Raw genomic sequence first — 21,327 nt, 5'->3', positions numbered from 1 at the left:
TTTCTCAGTCTGACGCTCGTGGACATCAGCAGTTATTCAAATGTAATTATGAGCTGTCACTTCGAGTCTGAATTTACTCGAATACTGAACATTCCGCTCGACAATATAAATGTAGAAATATATCCATATGTATAGTGATACGTGGATATTCACAAGCGTATATAAGGAACGCTGACCGAATAACAAACGATCTGCAACAACATCTCGGAAGAGATTACTTCGAGTAAAAGGCGTGCAAGCTGGCGCTATTTCTCGAAAGAGTATTTGTAGGGTTTTAATTTTGAATTTTTTATTTATGTTTTTGTGATTATAATGGGATATTCGAAACATGAGTAACTTCGACGTTCCGTGATGTAGTGTGAGCGACAGTATTAAATTTTGAGATTCCCGGGCGCTGGGTGAGAGCGCGATCTGTGGCAAAATGAGCTGAATATGACAGAGAGTGGGGACATACGCGTGACGATGCCGTTTCGCTTCCCGAAATCGGTCTCTTCGCTCTGGGACGTCTACGAGGCTGGTTAGAACGGGATTCTCCGGAAAATTCAGAAATAGTCATCGTCCAGTACGAGAGAATCAATTTCCCTGTTTATCATCGAATCCGCACTCCAGTCCCAGGGCAAGAGCCACCGTGGGACTCGCCGAACGAATTACGAGATAAGTTTATATCATAGTCCCAGTATTCTGTATTTTCACTTCGATTTATTAAGGTGTATGTTTTGAGTGTGTGAGATTTATGCCTTATATTTTTATGTCGAATCAATATTCATGATATTTGATGAAATATTCATTATATTTTTGTGTCGAATCAATATTCATTATATTTGATGACGAGCGATCGTGTTATGAACCACGCTGAACGAATTGTACGATGAAATGTGTGACGATCTGAGGAGTATTATTGTCTGGAGATTGTGAATTGAGATTTTTGAATGTGGTAAATAATACAGCTATTCGAAATAATAAAAATAAAGTTATATTTTGGCGCCCAACTAGAGGCAAGATCCTCACGAAAGTACTATTTAAAGTTCATAAAATATATTTCTCGTAAATAAAAACAATAAAATAATAAATTATTTGTGAGTGTGTTGTATATGGCCGAGAACAGCCATATATACGTATCAAGAAGTGGTCGCAAAACGAAACAATTATTCACCGATCTCACATTCTCAGGTACGAATAATCGAAAAACAAAAACCATGCCGATAATGAACGACGAAAGAACGAGAATGACGGAGACAAACAGTCACAATGATTTGGGAGAAGAGAGAGAGGAATTGAATAGACTTCGTCGTGAGCTCGAGCAAATGAAAAAAGATCTCGAAGCAAAGTTGAGCGAGAACGCGCCAGCAGTAAACACGCCTAATCCATCAACATCGAGCGTCGAGGATTTGAGCATGGTTGTAAGTAATATACAAAACTTTCATATCGATATAAAGATGCCAAAATTTCGCGATGAGACCGAGCAGAATCCGGTATGTTTCTTAGAAGAGTTGGAACGATTTTTCAAAATTAAAAATATAAAGAACGATAGAAAAAGTATGATGATGGAGCATTCGTTAGAGGGAAGGGCAGGTTTGTGGATTGAATCCAAACAAAATTCCGATAGTTATGAAAGATTGAAAGAAGAATTTCTAGAAGAATTCTACTCCATTCCGGTGCGTGTCCGGTTTAAAAATGCTTGGAACGATCGGAGATACAATTCACGGGTAGAATCATTGCAAATGTATTATTATAAACAAGTAAAAGAAGCTCGGTATTTCATCCCGCAATTGACTGAATATGAAATTAATTACGCGATCGTACAACAATATCCGATGTGGATTCGCGAACATTTATCAACAGTTGATTACAACAAAGGAAATGTAATCGTACAAACTCTAGCTAGTTTTGATGCTATTCAAAAAGAAAAAGACCGTCATCGTGAAAATAGAAACTCGTATCAAAACAATAACAACCGAAATCAAACTTGCTCGGTCAATCAGATGAACGCGAAGTTCGGAGAATACAATCAACCATCCGGAGAACGTAAACAACATAACCGTGGACGGTATCGAAATAATAATCATCCCAAGAATTATTCCGACACAAATAATATGCCGTATAATGGGGGAAATATGAATTTTAATTTACCCGACACGCGGTTTCCACCACCGGTATCGTCCACAGCTCCCGCTCAAAATAATAACATAGGCCATTATGATCCTCCTAGACAGTCGAGTAATTATCCTTTAAACTAAAGTGTGACGCGCTGAACAGTGGTCCATCGGCGCGTCAACAAGGTTTTGATTTTATAGACGATTTGACGAATGAGATTCAGGGAGTTGAGGACCACACGAACCACGATCCTTCGCTAGAAACGTCAAGCCGTTGTCCACACATTAAAGTGACAATTTTCGGAGAAAATAAGATAATTTTATTGGATTCAGGGAGTCAGATCACGGCGATCTCGGAAGAATTTTATAAACAACTAGCGAGGAAATCCAAAATCGAATTATTACCGTTGTCCAGTTTAGTGATTACTACGGCAATAGGAAGAGGGAAAACAGTGGTTAAGAGTCAAGCGTATATTGAAGTCGAAATTGCCGAAAATAAATTTGCGTATCCGTTTGTTATTATTCCGGGACTAACGTCTCCAATGATTTTTGGAAACGACTGGATGTCGAAAAATCAGGTTGTGTTGAATTATAAAGATCATACAATAGAAATTGGTGGGTGTATATTGCCTAGTTTCGCGATGATGTTCCAGCGAGGAGCTCGCGAGTCGCTTCATTGTGTTCAAGAGAATACAAGTCTTCACGTATATGTCATGAATTTTCAAAAAATGTTAAATAATAATATTAACCCAGTACCTCCCGCGAACGCTGATAATAATGAATCGAGGGGGGGGTCATCTACGCTGCTAGAGGGGATGAGTAACGCGAAGATATCGACGCAAGATGCGAAAATAAGTGAGTGTATCGGAATCAAACGTATTGACCAACTAGAAAACCGCGAAATCAAACATGAAAATTCGGAAAGTTTAGATTTTCGGTCGATCACTCAAGAGTTAACTTCTTTATCTGACAACGAAAAACAAAATCTGTTCTCAGTTTTAAAAGGGCATCAATTTCTATTTTCGAATAAACCGGGATGTGCAAAGGGATACGAACACGAAATAAAAATAATTGATACAAAGCAGATCGTTCGAAAGTCTTACCCGGTACCTTTTCATTTGAGAATTCCGACTCAGGCAGCTATAAAAAAAATGCTCGATGATAACGTGATCGAAAGAGCTGCGAGTCATTATTGTAACCCGCTGCGTATAGTCTCGAAAAATGATGGTTCAGTAAGAGTGTGTCTTGACGCGAGATTCATTAACAACATCATTGAGGATGATCACGAATCACCTCCTTTAATTAACGAATTGCTCCAAAAATATCACGGGGTTCGTTATTTCTCTAAAATTGATCTAACTCATGGGTATTGGCAAGTGCCTTTACACGTAAATTCTCGGAAGTACACCGCTTTCCTTTTCGATTCAAAGATGTATCAATTTCGTAGGATACCGTTTGGTTTAAAGACGGCGGGAAGCGGGTTCATCCGGGCATTAAGTCTTGCGTTGAGGAACGATTTTGATGAATATGTGTCGTGCTACATTGATGACATATTAATCGGAACAAAAACTTTTGAGACGCACGTCAGTGTCTTGCAACAAGTGTTTCAACGGTTGATCGAATTTAATTTCACCATTAAGTTATCTAAGTGCGTGTTTGCCCAAGAAAAGGTTTCGTTTTTAGGGTTTGTTATTTCTACTCAAGGTATACTCCCCGAACCGGGTAAATTAGATGCGATTTACAAATTCGAGACTCCCAAAAATAAAACAGAATTGCAGCAGTTTCTCGGAATTTGTAACTATTACCGGCAATTTAATGTAAAACATAGCTATTCCGTACATACACTGCGAGATTTATTAAAAAAGGATGTAAGATGGCAATGGAAGTTAGAACATTCGACAGCGTTTGATTCTCTCAAACGAGATCTTTGCAATTGTATCATGCTTAAGCACGTCATCCCCGGAAAAAGTTTCAATGTCCAGACTGATGCGAGTGACAGGGGTATCTGCGGGATTCTATACCAAATTGATGATAATCAGTGCCATAATGTAATTGCGATCGTGAGCAGGTGTCTCACGAAAGCCGAACGTAACTATTCCACAACGGAGAAAGAGCTTCTTGCGGTGGTTTATTCACTAGAAAAATTTCGAGTATATCTCATCGGTGTGCCATTCTCGATAATTACAGATCATCAATGCCTTACGTTTTTGAAATCTGTCAATTTTCAGAATGCGAGAGTTGCTCGATGGAGTCTTCTGCTGCAGCAATACTCTTTTACAATCCGGTATTGTCGTGGAATAGATAACGTAGTCGCTGATTTCTTTAGCAGGAACCCTGAACGAAAGTTTGTCGAGGAAAAATCGAACGAAATCGTTATTTCTGCACTGCATCGATTTTGTCTCCCGTTACAAGCTAACGAGGAGGATAGTTCATTAATCGCGGTCATTCTCAGTAGCGGTGATATATCACTTACGCAAGCTTTTAGGAGGTTAGCGGAACTGCAGAGAGATGACCTCGAAATCTGCAAGTTGTTCGATCTTTGTGCGAACAGGACCAGCGAAACATTGTGGGTAATTTATAATAAGATTCTTTTCCATCGTGAACAATCTAATGACGTGTGGAGGATAGTTATTCCTGATTCGTTACGTGAGAGATTGATTGGCGAAATACATAACAAGCTCGGACATCCTGGAGTTTTCAAAACCCTGTCCTATTTGAAAAAATTCTATTTTTGGAAAGGCATGTCGGCTCATACGAAGCGTCTCGTTTTAAAGTGTGATATATGTCAGAGGGTAAAGTACCTTACGATATCTATGGAGGGACCGTATCAGTATGTACCTTCTGCTGGTCCCAATGATCTCGTGACTGTGGATTATTATGGTCCTTTGCCTCGTGCAAGAGGAGGGGCTCAATATATATTCGTAATGCTTGATGCCTTTACGAAATATGTTAGTCTCTATCCCCTGAAGTGTGCAACAGTCCGAGCTACGTTGAGAAAAATACAGGATCGGTTCATTCCTATGTTCGGTAAACCGAAGAGAATTCTTTCTGACCATGGTAGCCAGTTTACGTCATCCTTGTGGAGAACTTCGCTTGAAGAGCAAGGAATAAAGGTGTTGTTTAGCTCCGTTAGGCACCCCCAATCCAATCCGACTGAACGGGTAATGCGAGAACTCGGGAGATTATTTAGGACACTTTGCTCCGAAAAACACACGAAATGGGTAGAGTTTGTACCGAAAATCGAGAAAATTTTGAATATGACGGTACATCAAAGCACTGGTTTGTCTCCTTTACAATTGCATACGGGAAAACCGATTCAGGAAGAAATTCACAAATTTGTCAAATTCCCAGCGGGCGAGCTGCCGACTCATGAATATCTAATTAGCTTGGCTCGTGATAATTTAATGAAAAGCTTCGAAAAAAGAAAAAAAGGTCAAACGCACATTACGAAGGTTAAATTAGAAATTGGAGATCTCGTGCTTCTTCGCGTGCGACATCTCTCAAATGCGTTTGACCGAGTTATTCAAAAGTTTTTCCATCTTTATGAGGGACCATATCGGATTTCTGCACGTATCGGTGAAAATGCATTTGTGTTGACGGAAGTCGATGATGCCAGTAAACAAATTGGCACTTATAACCGGCTCAATCTTCGAAAATATAATAATTAGGTTCCTATGTCTTCCTAATCAGTATGTATAAATATAGTTTCGCGACAAGGTCTCTTCAGTTTCTCTCATGAAGAATTTGACTGCCAATATTCAACGAGGATATCTGTATGTCCGACTGACAACTCGTGTATATGAAAATATATATATGTATTTTTGCCTATAAGGCCGTTGTTATGTAGACTACGTACTGTGCGAAGATTTGTATAAAGCGTATGTGCGTGACTATCGCCAAGTCCGAGATGATGTGTGTGTGTCTGTACGAAGGAATGGGTAATGAATGCGGCGTATCAAATCAAATTGTGTACTTATCCTTTTTCTGTTTGTTCTTTTCATCTTCTCCATGCTGTTGGGAAGAAAAAAAAAAGAAAAAAAGATAAAGGGGGGGATTTGTGAGCGACAGTATTAAATTTTGAGATTCCCGGGCGCTGGGTGAGAGCGCGATCTGTGGCAAAATGAGCTGAATATGACAGAGAGTGGGGACATACGCGTGACGATGCCGTTTCGCTTCCCGAAATCGGTCTCTTCGCTCTGGGACGTCTACGAGGCTGGTTAGAACGGGATTCTCCGGAAAATTCAGAAATAGTCATCGTCCAGTACGAGAGAATCAATTTCCCTGTTTATCATCGAATCCGCACTCCAGTCCCAGGGCAAGAGCCACCGTGGGACTCGCCGAACGAATTACGAGATAAGTTTATATCATAGTCCCAGTATTCTGTATTTTCACTTCGATTTATTAAGGTGTATGTTTTGAGTGTGTGAGATTTATGCCTTATATTTTTATGTCGAATCAATATTCATGATATTTGATGAAATATTCATTATATTTTTGTGTCGAATCAATATTCATTATATTTGATGACGAGCGATCGTGTTATGAACCACGCTGAACGAATTGTACGATGAAATGTGTGACGATCTGAGGAGTATTATTGTCTGGAGATTGTGAATTGAGATTTTTGAATGTGGTAAATAATACAGCTATTCGAAATAATAAAAATAAAGTTATAGTAGGAATAAAGAATTCACAAAAGAAAAAAGAAGTACGAAAGGTTTGTGATATATTCGGGATTGAATCATGCGAGTTGAAATTATGCGAGTCGTCGTAAACGATCATTTGTCGATCTTTCGTCGAACACGTCCGCACACTATTGATGGTTAAGGGATTCCAGTGACTACTCATTCTTTCGTTTTCCTTATTGAAGTGATAACCAATTATATGTGGACGGAGATTTTTATTTTTAAATGGTCTGAAATTCGCTGTCTTAATATTTCGATCTTGGTATTTTCAGAATTTTTACACGTTTACATGAAACTGTTCAAGTGGAAGAACGGAAGATATTTTTTTTTTCTTCTCATTTTCTTTATTAATGTTGTACATTTTTATTACTTGGCTACTCGTTATTTATGATTTTGTCACGCAGATGATGCGTGAGGGCATATAAATATCTCTCTCACTCTTTCCCTCTCTCCTTTAAGTTTGTCTTAAGTTTATTTTACTCCAAGTCTATTTCTAAGCTTACTTCTGTTTCGTATATTTTTTCCTTATCTCATTTACTGTATCTTACTTGCTCATTTTTACGTTTTCTCCGCACACTTTACTGTTTTTTGCGCTTGATCTTTGTTATATTTTATGTTATTTTATTTCTTCTCATGCTTTTATTTGATTATTTTATATTCATTTTTATCATTATCTCACTTTTTATTTTTATATTTGTTTACTTTAACCCTCATCTTTATTTATTTTGTGTGTTATATGTTTTCACTTTGCTTTTGTTAAATCGATATTTACAGATTTCTGGCTTTTATACTTTTCCTGCTCTTTTGCCCTATGGAAAGTGTTCCACGGTATAAATAAAGCTCTATCGATCAATCCCTCTTGTTTTTCCGTGCTGATGTCCAGCAGTAGCTGGAAGATGGGAGCGAAGTGCTAGTTTTTGCATGACGAGATGATCGTCAACCCACGAGGGCACATAAATCTGGAGTTATCGATATCACTTCAAGCAAGTTCCGATTTTATAACGGTAATGACGCCTGATCCTCTCGCGATCAGGTGATACTTATTATATTCCTCCTGTATTTTATTTCATTCGACACGATTCTCTTATGATATCACTAATAAGCAGGATACAAGCGCGCGAGTAGGCGATCCGACGTATGGGCTTTCAGAAATGTCACCATAATGAATTAAACTCGTCTCTTAGCCGGTTTCCTCTTAACTTTATTTCAATCATTATTCAGAGTGTAATAAACTCTTTTTATTTTCAGCCTGCATCTCATTCCACGTACATTCAGCGGCATTAAACTTCTATCTACAAATACGTTCGCGAAGCGAAAAAGTGGATATTCCGCTAGACGTGCTCGTTTCTGTTATCCAAGATAAATTTCTAATGAATTTTTAATTGCCAAAGTAAAAATGAAATTTTGTATGATAAAATACGAATGAATTTGTATTTAAGCGGGATTATACTGACTTGCAAAACCTTCAGCACATGCTCTCAATATAAAAACAATTAAAGCTACTTAATTTCTTATTTTCGACTCCAAATCGCTGTAACTTCGCGCTTTGTTGCTCTGGCAAGAGCAGGAATAACGGAGACGCGCTTTTTGACGTGAACATAACCACATTTGTCGATTTAATATTGTTTATTCAACAGAATATCCTGCTTCCAGCTTATACAATCAAGCGTCGTTACCTCACTCTTTCTCTTTTGCTCCCTTTTCTCTGCACTGGCCTTTTCCTCACTTCGATTCTCTCACATAGAAACGGCACTCCAGCGTTACGGATGTAATTGTATTTCCACGCTCGGTAGCTCGCCGTCTCTTTCTCTCGTGCGAAAGGGGGCTTGCGCGAGAAAACAACCCTCGGTCGCCACTAGCACACTGCATAACCTTGATTCAACTTAGCCTAGAATTGTAAGCTTGTTCTAGGATCGTGGGTTCGCTCTCTCTTTCTCTCTCAGAGAATTCCGAAATCCGAAACACCAATTTCGTGGGAATTGTAATCCAATTGCGTACCGCTTTACGTCCATACACTGTCTTCCAAAAGTTGAGTTCCGAAGTTTAGAAAATGAAAATGAGAGAACTCGTTATTCCATGGGCCTTACCTGCTTCCTAATATTGACTGAATCCGACTCAAAATTTCACCTCAAATATCCAAATGATTTTTGGAAGAATCAGTACAACAGTGAACGTGTAGTCTGAATCGTTCTAAATATCAATAACGAACCCCCACTTTCTCATTCATACACGTGTATGGCTCATGTATTTCAACATCTAAAGCAAAACGCACTAGCAGCACTCACAGTTATGTCACAATAGTCCAATAATACACTGAGTTCATTGGGTCTGATTACAACATGTTTACGTGTGCCTAAGAACAATTATTGACGTCTGAAACATGAAACAAAAAAAGTAATCTTAAGGAAAAATAATTCATATTTTAATGCATTAATAAAAAAATTAATAATTTAATAAATTTTTAGTAATTTGTGTGGTTAAGGAAGGTCATGCGTTACTTGTGATTCAAAAAAGCAACTGAACTTATTTTCGGCTCTTTTAATAATTAAAGAAACGAATAAAATTTATTCTGGCAATCATTAAAATTATGTGTAATTAAAATTATAAGATTGATAAATTTTTAATATAATGATAGCGGTTAAAATACTTTCGCAGTAAAATCTTCCAGCAAAATGTGACAACAGCCATTTTCTATTTATATGCGTATGCATATCTATATTTCAAACCAGCCGACTCACCACCGTTTGTGTCGTTATTACTCGTTAATCTCAAACAAGTGTTTTTTTATTCCATTTACAAGTGATTTTCACAGGTAACAAGGCTTTCTTAAGACATCGTTGGTGTCGAAAAATATTATATTTTCTTACTCTCGTTTTTGGCTTTTTAAAGTTGGGAGGATTCTATTTCATTAAATCCAAATCATCGCGCACAGGAAGTGTGCCTGCCACAAGAGCCAAAGTATAACCCTTAAAAAAATGTGATTTTCGTTAATTATTGTTTTCTTGACAACTAGACCGTAGACCCTATAATAATTCCGGGAATAGATGCACGCTTTATATTTCCAGCATATTTTCAAATTTCGCCTCTCAAACTAGAAATTTTCGATTTCCATTGGATTCGCGTGATATTCCTTAAAAGAAATTGTGATCTCTGTAATTGAAATTTTATCTGTGCGCAAATTTCTCTCGCATCTTGAGTTGAAAACAGTGTTTTTCAGTAGCATAATTCAATCCAAACCTGAAAGCGCGCATTTTCGACTCAAAGGAAAATATTTCAACAGACCTAAATGATCTAGATCCGTACCATTGCGCGTTATAAATTCTGCAGACATGTATGCCTCATGGTAGAAGCATGCGAAACTTGAGGGTGATTTTATCACCCCAACCGGAACTCGATGTTTCGCAAAACAATATCCGTGCCGATATTGCATGGGTCGTCGGTAGTAATTCGTGCGGAAATACGATTGTTTCCCGTGCCCTGACGAATGCGCCCTACATACACACAGTCTCTTATGTAGCAAAGTTACACTCGGAAACCTCTCAACCTCCGTTTGTAGAATAGGGAATTGATGAAACTAACTTCTCCCTGCTCTCTCGTTGCGAGGAAGTCGACTGAATCTTTGCTCCACTCCACATCTCTTACCCTCGTATATTCCATGCTTGTATGTATTTTCCGTTGTATCGAAGGGTCTTTGTCATTCCGTGGAGTGATTCAAAATCCTCAACGTTATTTCGCTTCCCAATGTTTTTATCTAATTGGAAATTCAAGCCCAAAACGATATAGAAATTCCGATGTGCCAGTTGCTCTTGGTCAATCCCCTGATAAATAGTTTTTACAGCTAAATTTTCTGCACCGTGTATTACGAAGTAGTGCGCAAGCATGTTGTTGAAAGTTTGAAATGTACGAGCGCGCACGTGTGCCCACGCTTGCAGGAAGGTACATTTACTGGCTTACGGGATTCAAAGTACGAAGCATTTGACGGTGATTGAGTTAGAAAAGGCGCCAATGCGTTCGGCAGTTAAGATAAGATGTCCAATCGTCTAACGTATGTTGTCGAGCGAAACACACTAACTATGAAAGAGAGAGAAAGAGGCCGAGAGAAGGGGAAGCAGGGGGGAGGGAGAGGAAGAGTAAGAGAGTGAGAAAGCACCTTATTTACTCGTATCTTCGAGGATCTCGCGAAGATCTTACATGCTTGTGATACGCGAAGATAGAGAATTACATGTATGCACAGAATATGCGTAAATATTGGTAAAACACGCGTGATTGCGTCATAAGAGTTGAGTAGGTACGTACGTGCAGGAAAACTCGACAGGATTGACGGTTATTTATCGAGTGGCTCGTTACTCTTGTCACGTCATTGAGTATCCTGTATAGCGTGTCTTCACCTGGCAGTTTAAAAGGCGCTATTCCAATGAGATGATTCTACAAGTACGACTTTGGCAACACAACACTCGAGGAAAGACGAATACTTGATCAAGGGGTTCACTTCAAACGTGCCATATATATTTTATTGCGAATTGGTGAACCAGAAAGCTGTGGGAATCAGATTAGGAGATGAGATTTGCTTAGGAAGATACACTAATGACTCGAGCTTGGGTGTGCGCATTTCCGAAAGCAAAACACACCGTAAGAAATTTGGAATTTAGTAAGTTTTGTCGAAGTTCTCACGGCCTGGGGCCATCAATCGGAGAATGAGATTCTGCGCGAGAAAATGTTGAATGTGTTTAGGAGAGTTCGAAAATCCGATAATCGGAATTTTTATGGCGGTGATTGAGTTTTTATATTCAATACGAGGAAACCGAGGAAGAGCGAGGAAGAGACGGGGAATTATTTTCCTCATCGCTTTCACGACTTAAAATGACGCGTCTCTTCTTCTCTGCCCGTCTCTGGAAAAAAATCGAAAGCAATCTTAGTTTCCAAAGTAAAAATATTACGCCTGCCAATGCGCGGCCTGTCGCGAATCGTCCACGCGAACGATTGAATGGCAGAACTCGATTTTACTTCGGTTCTTTGCTCGTGTAAAGTCTTCCGTTCCTTCAACCCAACCTCCCCATAAATATTCCTTTCGTCATCTTCGTATACTTATATACACTATAAATAAATTATATTTCGTTATACTTTACATGTCGTGTCGCGACGAAAAGTTGCTTCTCTTTTTTACTAGTTAGATTGGCATGTGCGCGTCAACAGAAAACTAATCACTGATCGTTCCAACGGATTTCCATCTTATATCCGGACACGTCACATTCAGAATCAGAAATATTCGTTTCGTTATGCTTTCAAAATGCCTCAACCCTTTGCGACATTTCACATTTATGAAGCTTTTAATACTTCGAAACTGTGATATCGAACATCCACTTTTTTGTTCCGATGGTGACTCCGAAAAAACAGGGAAACGGGGAAAAAATGGGGGTCCAATTTTTTATAACTTTCGTATGACCTGAATCGTTAATAATCATGTTATGTTGGCGCGTGACTTTCTGTAAGAAAAAAATTTTTTTTTTTTTTGATGAAATATCATAAATTTGTGAATATGTATCTTGGCATTTACTAGGAATGAAAACAGAAGACTATGATGATAAAAACACTTTCGATTCGTGTGCAGAATCGTTGGTTGGGCTTGGAACATTTTCCTTATTTCGTATTTTCATTTTTTTACCTCCCCTTCGTGTTTTTTTTCTTTTCCCTTTCACTAAAATTGAACTCATAGCAAAACTTCGATCGAACTATTCCTGTTCACGAACCTTCGTTTATTTATGAAATGTCATAAATACCTTTTATTTATGAAATGTCATGATTCTCGTCATTTTTTCAAGTCTATATTTTTTTTTGTCGCAAGTTGCAAAATCTCACAAATTCTGCAGAAAATCAGACTACGTTGTGTAAAACTTGAGGATATTTGTCAACTGCGCATAAATCTTGTGACAAAGGCAACAGCATATTTATTTCCACGAAGATGAGCATTTTAAAGTGGAGTCTGCACTGGGCCTCTGCAAGGCGGCAGAGAGAGAGAGAGTAGGGGGGGGGGGGGAGAGGTAAAAATGAGAGACCTGGAGTAAGAAAATTCGCAAACAAATTATATTTTGCGTCGGCAATGCCGGAGGGAGGGACTGATCTTTTGGTTGCGCACTACGTGCATGCTCCTGGTCGTCGATGCTGCTGCAATTGACTGGGTCCCGATCAATCGCCATATTTTCGTAGCATACATACATACATGCTTGAAAGAGTCTCATAATTCGCGGATGGCCACACGAAGTATATTATTTTCGCGAGGACCCTGCGAGGGCCTTATGATTACGAAACCATAAGAAAAACAGAGGGCCGAAAAAAAGGAGTAAACAAAAATTATTAAAAAAGAAAGCAAGCACTTGGAGAATAAACGAGAGAGGCAGAGAATTCAAGAGAGGCCGATACAAGGTGATCCAAGAGGAGACTCGAGAAGGGACAGAGGCGATAGTAAAATAACCCATCATTTATACTCGTTCCAACCTTCTAAGTGGATACGCACTACCAGGGTTTTCGTAACAGGTCCTTCCCGCTGCTGCGTATGGCTACAACCGTATCACAATAAGATTATCAGTATTTTTCGATTCAGTTAACTTCTCTCTTGCTATATAAATCCCAATAGCACTGAATACATTGAAGGATTACTAATGGACCGAATATCTAGCATAAAACCAATGATGTTGAGTAATTCTAACTCGATTCCAATAATAAATTCGTGACGAGTCTTCCCTCGAACCTTCAACACTATTTTTCCAATCTCTGAAGTGACGGGGCTCCTCCAGATAGTCCCAAAAGTATACAAAACCGTTCCCCGTTCTATTCGACACGGACTGACTTCAGAAACGTGAAAAAAATCTGATCTTACTCGCGTCTAATGTTAACAAAGCTTCCTGACTACGATTTCGCGGAACAATGACGCATTCCTCTAACGTTTTCGGAATACATCATTATTTATATTATTATTAGTCAGCATGCACGCGTAAGCGCCCGGAGAGACTACTAATAATAACATCAATAATTAGCGCCGCTATGAATTCGCTCATTTCTCCCCCTATCTTTCTCTCTGGAGACTATATGATGGAAATGTTAATGAACATGTGCTATGATTACTGGTGGACTTGGAGGTTCTCTCCCGACGTGTACCACCGCCGTACATGCATACATACACTTACACCATGATTCTCTGCTATTGCTGTGGCTGGGCAAAGCTATGTGACAAAGTGTACACATTACAGTGTAGAGCACGGTATGTGCAGTCTGCTATACAGCATGGTCTCTATGAAGCAACTACGAAGGAACTGAATCTCCCCAAGAGGCTCCGCAGAGAGATTGCCAACTGTGGAGCTCTTATACAGAAGGTCTCGCATTATGTCTCCATCCGCCTTGCATCAGCAGCTCTCGCTTCATGACGTGACGTGAGTGTTCCAGACAACCTAATTACATCACAATATAGCACGTCGACCTACCTACCCTTGTACCGAAGCTTGCGCTCTCCCTCTCTTCTTCCTCCTTCTCGCTCCCTCTCGCCCTCTGTCTTGAGAAATCCCTTCGCTCCTTCTTTCCTTCCCCACGCCCCTACCCTTTCTCTCCACTTCCCCAGGGTGTCCTTTTGCAACCCATTCCCGAGGACTTCTATACTGCTGTATCCCCACAGCATTTCCAAGAGACTTCGTCGTACCCGATCTTCCGTTGCAACTGCCTCTTCCAACACCACAAAATCCAATAGAAGCTTCGATCTCCTCTGCCAATGAATGGATACAATAATGTACATTAAAATCATTTGATACATTTGGTTCATGGCTTTTAAAGGACGTTGGAATTTTTCTGTTAAGTGACTTGCAATATCGCGGTTCTTTTGTTAGGAGACTATTCTCATTTGAATTCAAATTCATGTAATTTTTGATCAACTGGAATAAATTGCTTTTTTGGGAATAGTACTTGGGATGGATTCCTCGAGAAATTCTGATGCTGCTGTGAAGTTTTATGAGATTAAGTTTCCGTTGCTTCTCATCTAATGTCGTTCCATGATTGACTCCAAAGGAGTAGACTCGAACTTTGGGCTTTCTCACGCGAATAAAAAAAATTGAAAATCAATACAAAACTTGTTTCAGGGTTCAATGAATTGTAGATGTAAAACATCAAAGATGAGACTGAACATAATCTGGAGCAGAAATGAAATGACGACGAATTTTTCATTGTACCTTCGAGACCCATGAGTTCCTCATACTTTAGTTTCTCATAATTGTACATTATCATAAATCTATTCGTCGATTTTCCTTGCTGGAAGGATCATCGTACCGGAAAATTGTAAAGCATAACGATCATGAGTAAAATACACCGCAGGCGGGAGCACTGAACCTATCAATCACAGACTCAGCACGTGGTCAAAAATGTGTGTACATAATGGACGTCAAGCAGTGTATGTTTGAACATGGTAGAAATAACTAACGAGGAAATTCGGTCATCAACGAAGAAAAGGCGGAGATGAAGAATCTATGAAAACATCACATTGTTAAAATCAGAAACAGTTTATTCTCCTTTTATGTTCTCAATTGTAACAAAAAATCATTTTGCATTATTATATTAAACCAAACAAATTTCAACTACGTTTTCTACGAGTCTGGACTTCTAATAAATTATAAAAGTGCGGTTTTTTTTCTTAGAATTTCTTTTTTTAACTATGAAAGTTTCTTTTTTTTTATTTTAATCAGAACAATCTGAAAGTTTGATGATTTTATTTTTATTATGAGACCATCATCGGAATAACCAAATTTTCAACTAATATAACAGCAAAAGATTGAACTGGCTCGACCAACGAGGCAAACGTAAATGTCACAAGAAACAAATCTCTTTGAATAGTAGAGCATAAAATAGAATTTTTTATTACGAGAATTTGACTGCTATGAGCGTAAATACGTTGGTCTGTAATGAGACTGGAGCATTAACGATCGCGCGTATGCGCGAAGGATCGATCGAGAGGGGTTTAACCGGTAGATTTCTAGCTCATAACCAACTTGATCGTGGACAAGAGAAGTTTTGCCCGCGGCCTTCTTATGAGCAGGAACTCTCGTCCTCGTAATCCTCGATCGTTGGTATTTTATCCAACTCTCCACGTATGAAGTGCAGATATTTATCGACGTTGCATAAGACGGCTTCGTGTGGCCTGGAAGACCCAGGGTAGAAATAAGGTACGGATTTTCATATTCGAAAATCAAATAGACATCGAAGATCGTCGCATTTCATGAAATTGTTGCGCTGAAAAACAGGCTTTGCTTGGAAAATTTTACTGACGGTACCGTTTCGCTCGACTATCAAGAATCGCGGTAGTCACTCGAGACAAGCACATTTTATAGGAGGCAACCAACCGTTCTAAGACACTCTTTCTTCGAGCGTGGCGTTTCCAATCATTTCTAAATTTTTTTCAAATTCTTTCTTCAGTATTTTTTTTATATTATAAAAACCAATCATTATTGTTAGCAATATTCTGCTTATTAGTTGTCAAGTTGGATTTAATTGTATAAAAAAAATCTTGTTATTAATGGAAGTGATAAAGCTCTTCTGAGAATTGATTATTCCATAATAAGTATCATGACGTATGAATTTGGTTCTCTTATGATTATTTTTCATTTGTCAACGTTATTGCCTGTGTAATTGCATTTTTCACGAGCACCTTCAAACACTTGAACTTCGCTTTCCTCCCCACTTAATTATTACTGTCGTTGTTTTGTGAAACTCTCCAGAGTGTTTCTCACTTTGAATTTTTTGTAATTAGAAGTGGCTATATCTTTACCGAGTTTTAGGGGGTTGGAACCACGAGAAAATGAGAAAACTGAGAATAAATAAGTGAGATAATGCATGGCTAAGTTAGCTCACCAAGCAATGACCATATCGAAGAGTGCTCGTGTCCGAAGATGATCGGAATGACGCAGCGACCACGCACCAACCGATGGCAGTTCATATTATAAATAAAAAAAATATATAAACATGATGCGACTAACGATTGTAAGCTAGAATTGCATCATGACTTGAAGAATTTGAATTTGCATAAATTTCCGTACTCTTTAGATCAATAAAGGAAGAGAGCAGGAGAGAGAGAGAGAGAGAGAAAGGGAGAGACTCGTCGAGCACATTTTCCCATGAGACCCCTCGTGGCATGCTCTTTCTTTTCTGATCATTCGATTGGCAGAATATCGTGCAAAAACATACGGTAGTTCTGAGAGAAAGGACAGAGGGGGAAAAAAATATGCTGTCAATTGAGGCCAATCTCCAGTCAAAAAACCTTCTTCGTACTTGAATTGTTGTGCTCTTCGCCGCAAAATTTAAACCACAAATAAGGACCAATTAATAATTAAAAATTTAAAAAAAACGTATTTTTTTCGTTCAATAAATCAACGTGAATCATAGTGAATCCATAATCAGCCCTTACGTCCTTTCTGCCATCATAAACACAAACCATTTTATCATGACATACTAGCCTCCCTGGGCGACTTTCGGGCATATTTCGCATTCAATAATCCAGCCATTTGTCAAAATCGTGAAGCTAGGTGAGTTTTTCTTCAGATGTCATCACGCTGTCTTAATTCGACTCAGTTTGGAATCGAACTTCATCAATCCATGTCTGAAATACTTCTTCATGATTGACCAATAATCTGTGTATGGCTTCGATGGTCCACCGTTGGCGGTTCTCCATCATGTAGGTGGTAAGATTTTACTGTGCACTGCCCTCCTCCGTCCTCTTCCCTACATCCCAGTTGATAAGACACCTGCCTGAGCGCTTCTGGTGACTGAGCTTGAACGTACTTGCACTATCAACCGGGAAAATTCACATGCATGGATCAGCAGTAACGACCTTAAGACCTTGATTGCTCTAATTTCCTTCCACCCTTAATAAAGACTTTATAATTTTAATCCTAACTAATATTATAAATGTGAAAGTGTGTTCGTTTGTTTGTTCGTTTGTCCTTCCTTCACGTCCTAACTATGCAATAATCTACTCGATTTTTGGCATAGAGTTAGTTGAAATGATGAAGAGTAACACAAGCTACTTTTGGTCCTGGAAAAAAATCAAATTTCCAAGGTAGATTTACAAGAATATTCGTAAAATTGTCCTTTCTTCACGTCCTATCAAACCAACCAAACGACTTGATTGATGGCATAGAAATAGTTGAAAAGACGGAGAGTGCCGTTGGCTATATTTGTTCATGAAACAACATTAAATTCCTAAGGGAGATTTATGGGAATATTTGTATATTTTTACAATAAAATCCCTCTCTTTTCAATGCTCGAAATTTACATGTCTTATCGGATAATAAAAAGATACACAACATTGTTTACACAAGAATGTCAAATTTTTCATACTCTAAACGTTGTCAATACTGCTACATGTAGTCATCGAGAACGAGACGTCGTAGCATAATTTTTGTGTGGTTTTGGTGTCCCACCGTTGACGGTGCTCCATCATGTATATGGTAAACCTATAACTGCATCTTCCCTCCGTTCCCTGCATCGTAGTTCATAAGATGTCTACCTGAGCGCTTTTGGTGGTCGAGCTTTAACGTGCTTGTACTGTCAAGCGAGAAGATTCAAATTCCTTGGCAGTAATGACCTTGGGACCTCGATTGCTCTAATTGCCTCCTGCCCTTGATAAGGACTATTTTATGGGGTTATGAGTTCGCATACGAGGAACCAGAATGAAATGGTCGAAGCCGTAAGAGCGAAGATCCACATTTTTTCTTTCCCAGTGATTTTTATTAAATTGGACTCAGAGAGGAACTTTTTCTCTTAGAAACTTAGCTTATTGCAGGATTGACGAAAAAATGTTCTGCTTTCCTATAGCAAAAGCGAAAAGCTGGCACGAGAAGAAAAATGATTTTTCAGCTAATGATTTAACAAAATATCATGATTTCCCTACGATATCTTGAATCATGCCTTTATTGTAATATGTAATTTTTTTATCCACAGAAATACTTCCTATGACAATTTGTCTCAATATAGACAAAAAAATATTTAGTCAGACAAATTTTGAGCAAGTGGCTTTTCTTAACCCTCTCGGACCGTATGTTGCTTCTACGCAACACGCGCTTCCAGGCCCAATGAAACTGCATCGGTCAGTAAGGTCGGGGTTCTAACTGCCTATTTCAATCAAGCAAGGTTAGATTGCACCTTAGATACTCCTAAACCAAGAGATAAACTGCTTTAACTCGTCGAAATATCAATATAAAGTCGGCGTTTCATGTTGAGTTGGTGTTGTGTGAAAAGGTGCTTTAGTTATCGCAAAAGAAAAGTGGGTATAAATTTTTTTTTCGTACTCCAAACGTTATTTCCTTTCAAAGAGAAGCTAATATGATGTATTTAAGGTATTCGGTGCTAGATTAATTCGTAAATTTTCCTGATTTTGCTCCCCAAGAACCTGGTGCTGCGCGCAGCGAACATTCAAAAATTCATATTTCCCAACAAAAAAATCGAAATGTCACAATGGATTCGGAAACTAGAAAGTATTTTGAGAAAAATTTATAAAGGGAATGATTTTCCGTCAACGCGAAATAGGTCTCGGTCTGAGAGGGTTAAGCATTTCCATTATTTTTTTAGCTAACGAAAAGAAAAATTTCATTCCGTTTGAATAATTCCAGTAGATAAAATAAAGATTGCCTATGAAAATTCCATCATCAGTTGTCCGGTCGGTGTCGTCAATGCATAAAAACAGTTTCCCAGTTCTCTACTGCCGAAGGCTACGGACCCGGAGACAGAGAGTTGAAACGCGGAAAAAACTGAAATACAAATAGCTTAAAAAACGGGAGAGCGAGAAGGAAAAAATTCCGTAATCAGGTAAAAGTGTGTGAGCCGTAAGGCGGGGACCCTAATAAGGTGGTGCCCCAGCGTAATGCCTTAAAGCTTTTTCCCGATTGGGCATATCTTCGTACACTGAATATATCTTGCACTCCCATGCACTTATACACATAGCGCCATTGTGGATCACGTTCTTGGGAGAACTTTGCTTATATATAGTCACGTACGCATTCGTGCATCATGTCTATAGCTTCCTTCCCTATTCCTCCCCCTTACTTCGCTCTAGAAGTGAATCTGGTGAGTTTGCTGCTTGGGATTTTGCAGCATCTCTGACTACAACAGGAACCTGCACTCCATGATTTCGTCTCTTTCTATTTCTCCCTCTCTCTCTCTCTCTCACTTCTTTTCATCTTTCTTCTGCCGCGTTATCTCGCTCCTTTTACCTTATGGCTAGTCGGTGAAGGCACACGCACGTGATCATTCGTTGGTCCAGCACCGGTGCTGGGCGAAGCAAGAAATTCATGACAGTTTTCTATCCACCTCTCTCTCCCCCTCTCTCTCTGTCGATCCCATTCCGGAGTCAGAGAGCCAGCTCCCATGTACGTGAAGGAAGAAAGAGAGAGAAAAAGAGAGGGAGCGAAGAGGGGAAGGGGCGGGGAGGGGGGGGGGGGTGGGAGGAAGAGCAAGAGAAAAACGAGAGGAAGGCCACCGTAGCAGCAGTACACACGGGAGCCGCATCCTCGACAACTTGATTAATAGCCTTAATTAAGATATTTAATTGCTCTTATTTTTATTTTTGTCCTCGAAGGTCTGCTATAATGGCAAGACATATACGCGTCTCGACTCCAGCGTCCAATACAGAGTCGCGATTCCCTTTTCTTCCTCTGTATTTCTCTCTGTCACACTCCACTAATATACTAACTTCGAATGAGAAAGAAAACGAAAGAGAAAGAGCGATAGTGTGCCACCAAAGTCCGGACGCACTCACATCTACATGGACTCGATGTATATACATGAGAATCTCGACGAATATATTCTGCAAGCGTCCGCAAGGTGCCCCCGGTAAGCGCACTTAAGAACACGTCATAATCTACCTCTTGTCTAAGTAAAGGTACTCCTCGATTTATACGTATAAATATGTATGCGTTATGCACACCGTATCAATGCGAATCACTGTTTCGCATACTCCGCGAGAGCGACATCTACCGATTTCCACCCAGCAAGTACAACTGGTCACTCATGATATACGGATATATTAATATACATGTGTTTGTATATTCTTTTAAAGTGTTGTATGTACGTTCATGGAAGGCTACAACCACGATTAACGACGCTCTCGGATCTGGCCAGTGTTTACGATCCATCGGCTCTTCAAGTTTCCTTTCGACGTCCAATTGCGCACCCTTTTAATGAGCCTACATTATTCATGAAGCTTCCATACGCTGCACTTACCCCCGCTCCTCTCATCGTAGCTGATATATACCTGGGTGTGCAAATACATGGTTGAAATAGTTATCCAAAAAATGTATTATTATTCGAACTGAACGCGAGAATTTTTTCCGAACAAACGATCTGGAAGATGCAAATAAAATTAACGATGGAGAAAAAAACATTTTTTTCTGTTGAACTGTTGGATTGTAGTATTAAAACAAGTTACGACGTAAAAAGCGACGATTGAAAAGGGTCGAGTGGTAGGTTGGTAGATTCCGTTCTCGAATGGATCGTTTTTGGGATGGTTCCCAAATATTGCACCT

The 21,327-nt window shown here is 39.2% G+C and overlaps 1 protein-coding gene across 1 annotated transcript; it reads left to right on the top strand.

Annotated features, from left to right (window-relative positions):
• The first annotated feature begins 1,183 nt into the window (after positions 1–1,183).
• Positions 1,184–3,182, top strand: LOC122406672 (uncharacterized). Its single transcript, XM_043412260.1, has 2 exons — positions 1,184–1,400; positions 1,983–3,182. The coding sequence occupies exons 1-2, from the start codon at positions 1,197–1,199 to the stop codon at positions 2,235–2,237; spliced, it is 459 nt and encodes a 152-aa protein (XP_043268195.1). The 5' UTR covers positions 1,184–1,196; the 3' UTR covers positions 2,238–3,182.
• Positions 3,183–21,327: the final 18,145 nt, after the last annotated feature.

The sequence above is a fragment of the Venturia canescens genome, chromosome 2 (genome assembly GCF_019457755.1).
Source record: "Venturia canescens isolate UGA chromosome 2, ASM1945775v1, whole genome shotgun sequence".
NCBI classification, from domain to species: Eukaryota; Metazoa; Arthropoda; class Insecta; order Hymenoptera; family Ichneumonidae; genus Venturia; species Venturia canescens.
This window is presented reverse-complemented; position numbering and strand designations above follow the sequence as displayed.

Excerpts from the sequence above, each read along its gene's own strand:
- LOC122406672 (XM_043412260.1), top strand. The coding sequence starts at position 1,197 with ATGCCGATAATGAACGACGAAAGAACGAGAATGACGGAGACAAACAGT. Across the intron at positions 1,401-1,982 it reads TCGAGGATTTGAGCATGGTT|ATGAACGCGAAGTTCGGAGA; the intron begins GTAAGTAATATA and ends TCGGTCAATCAG.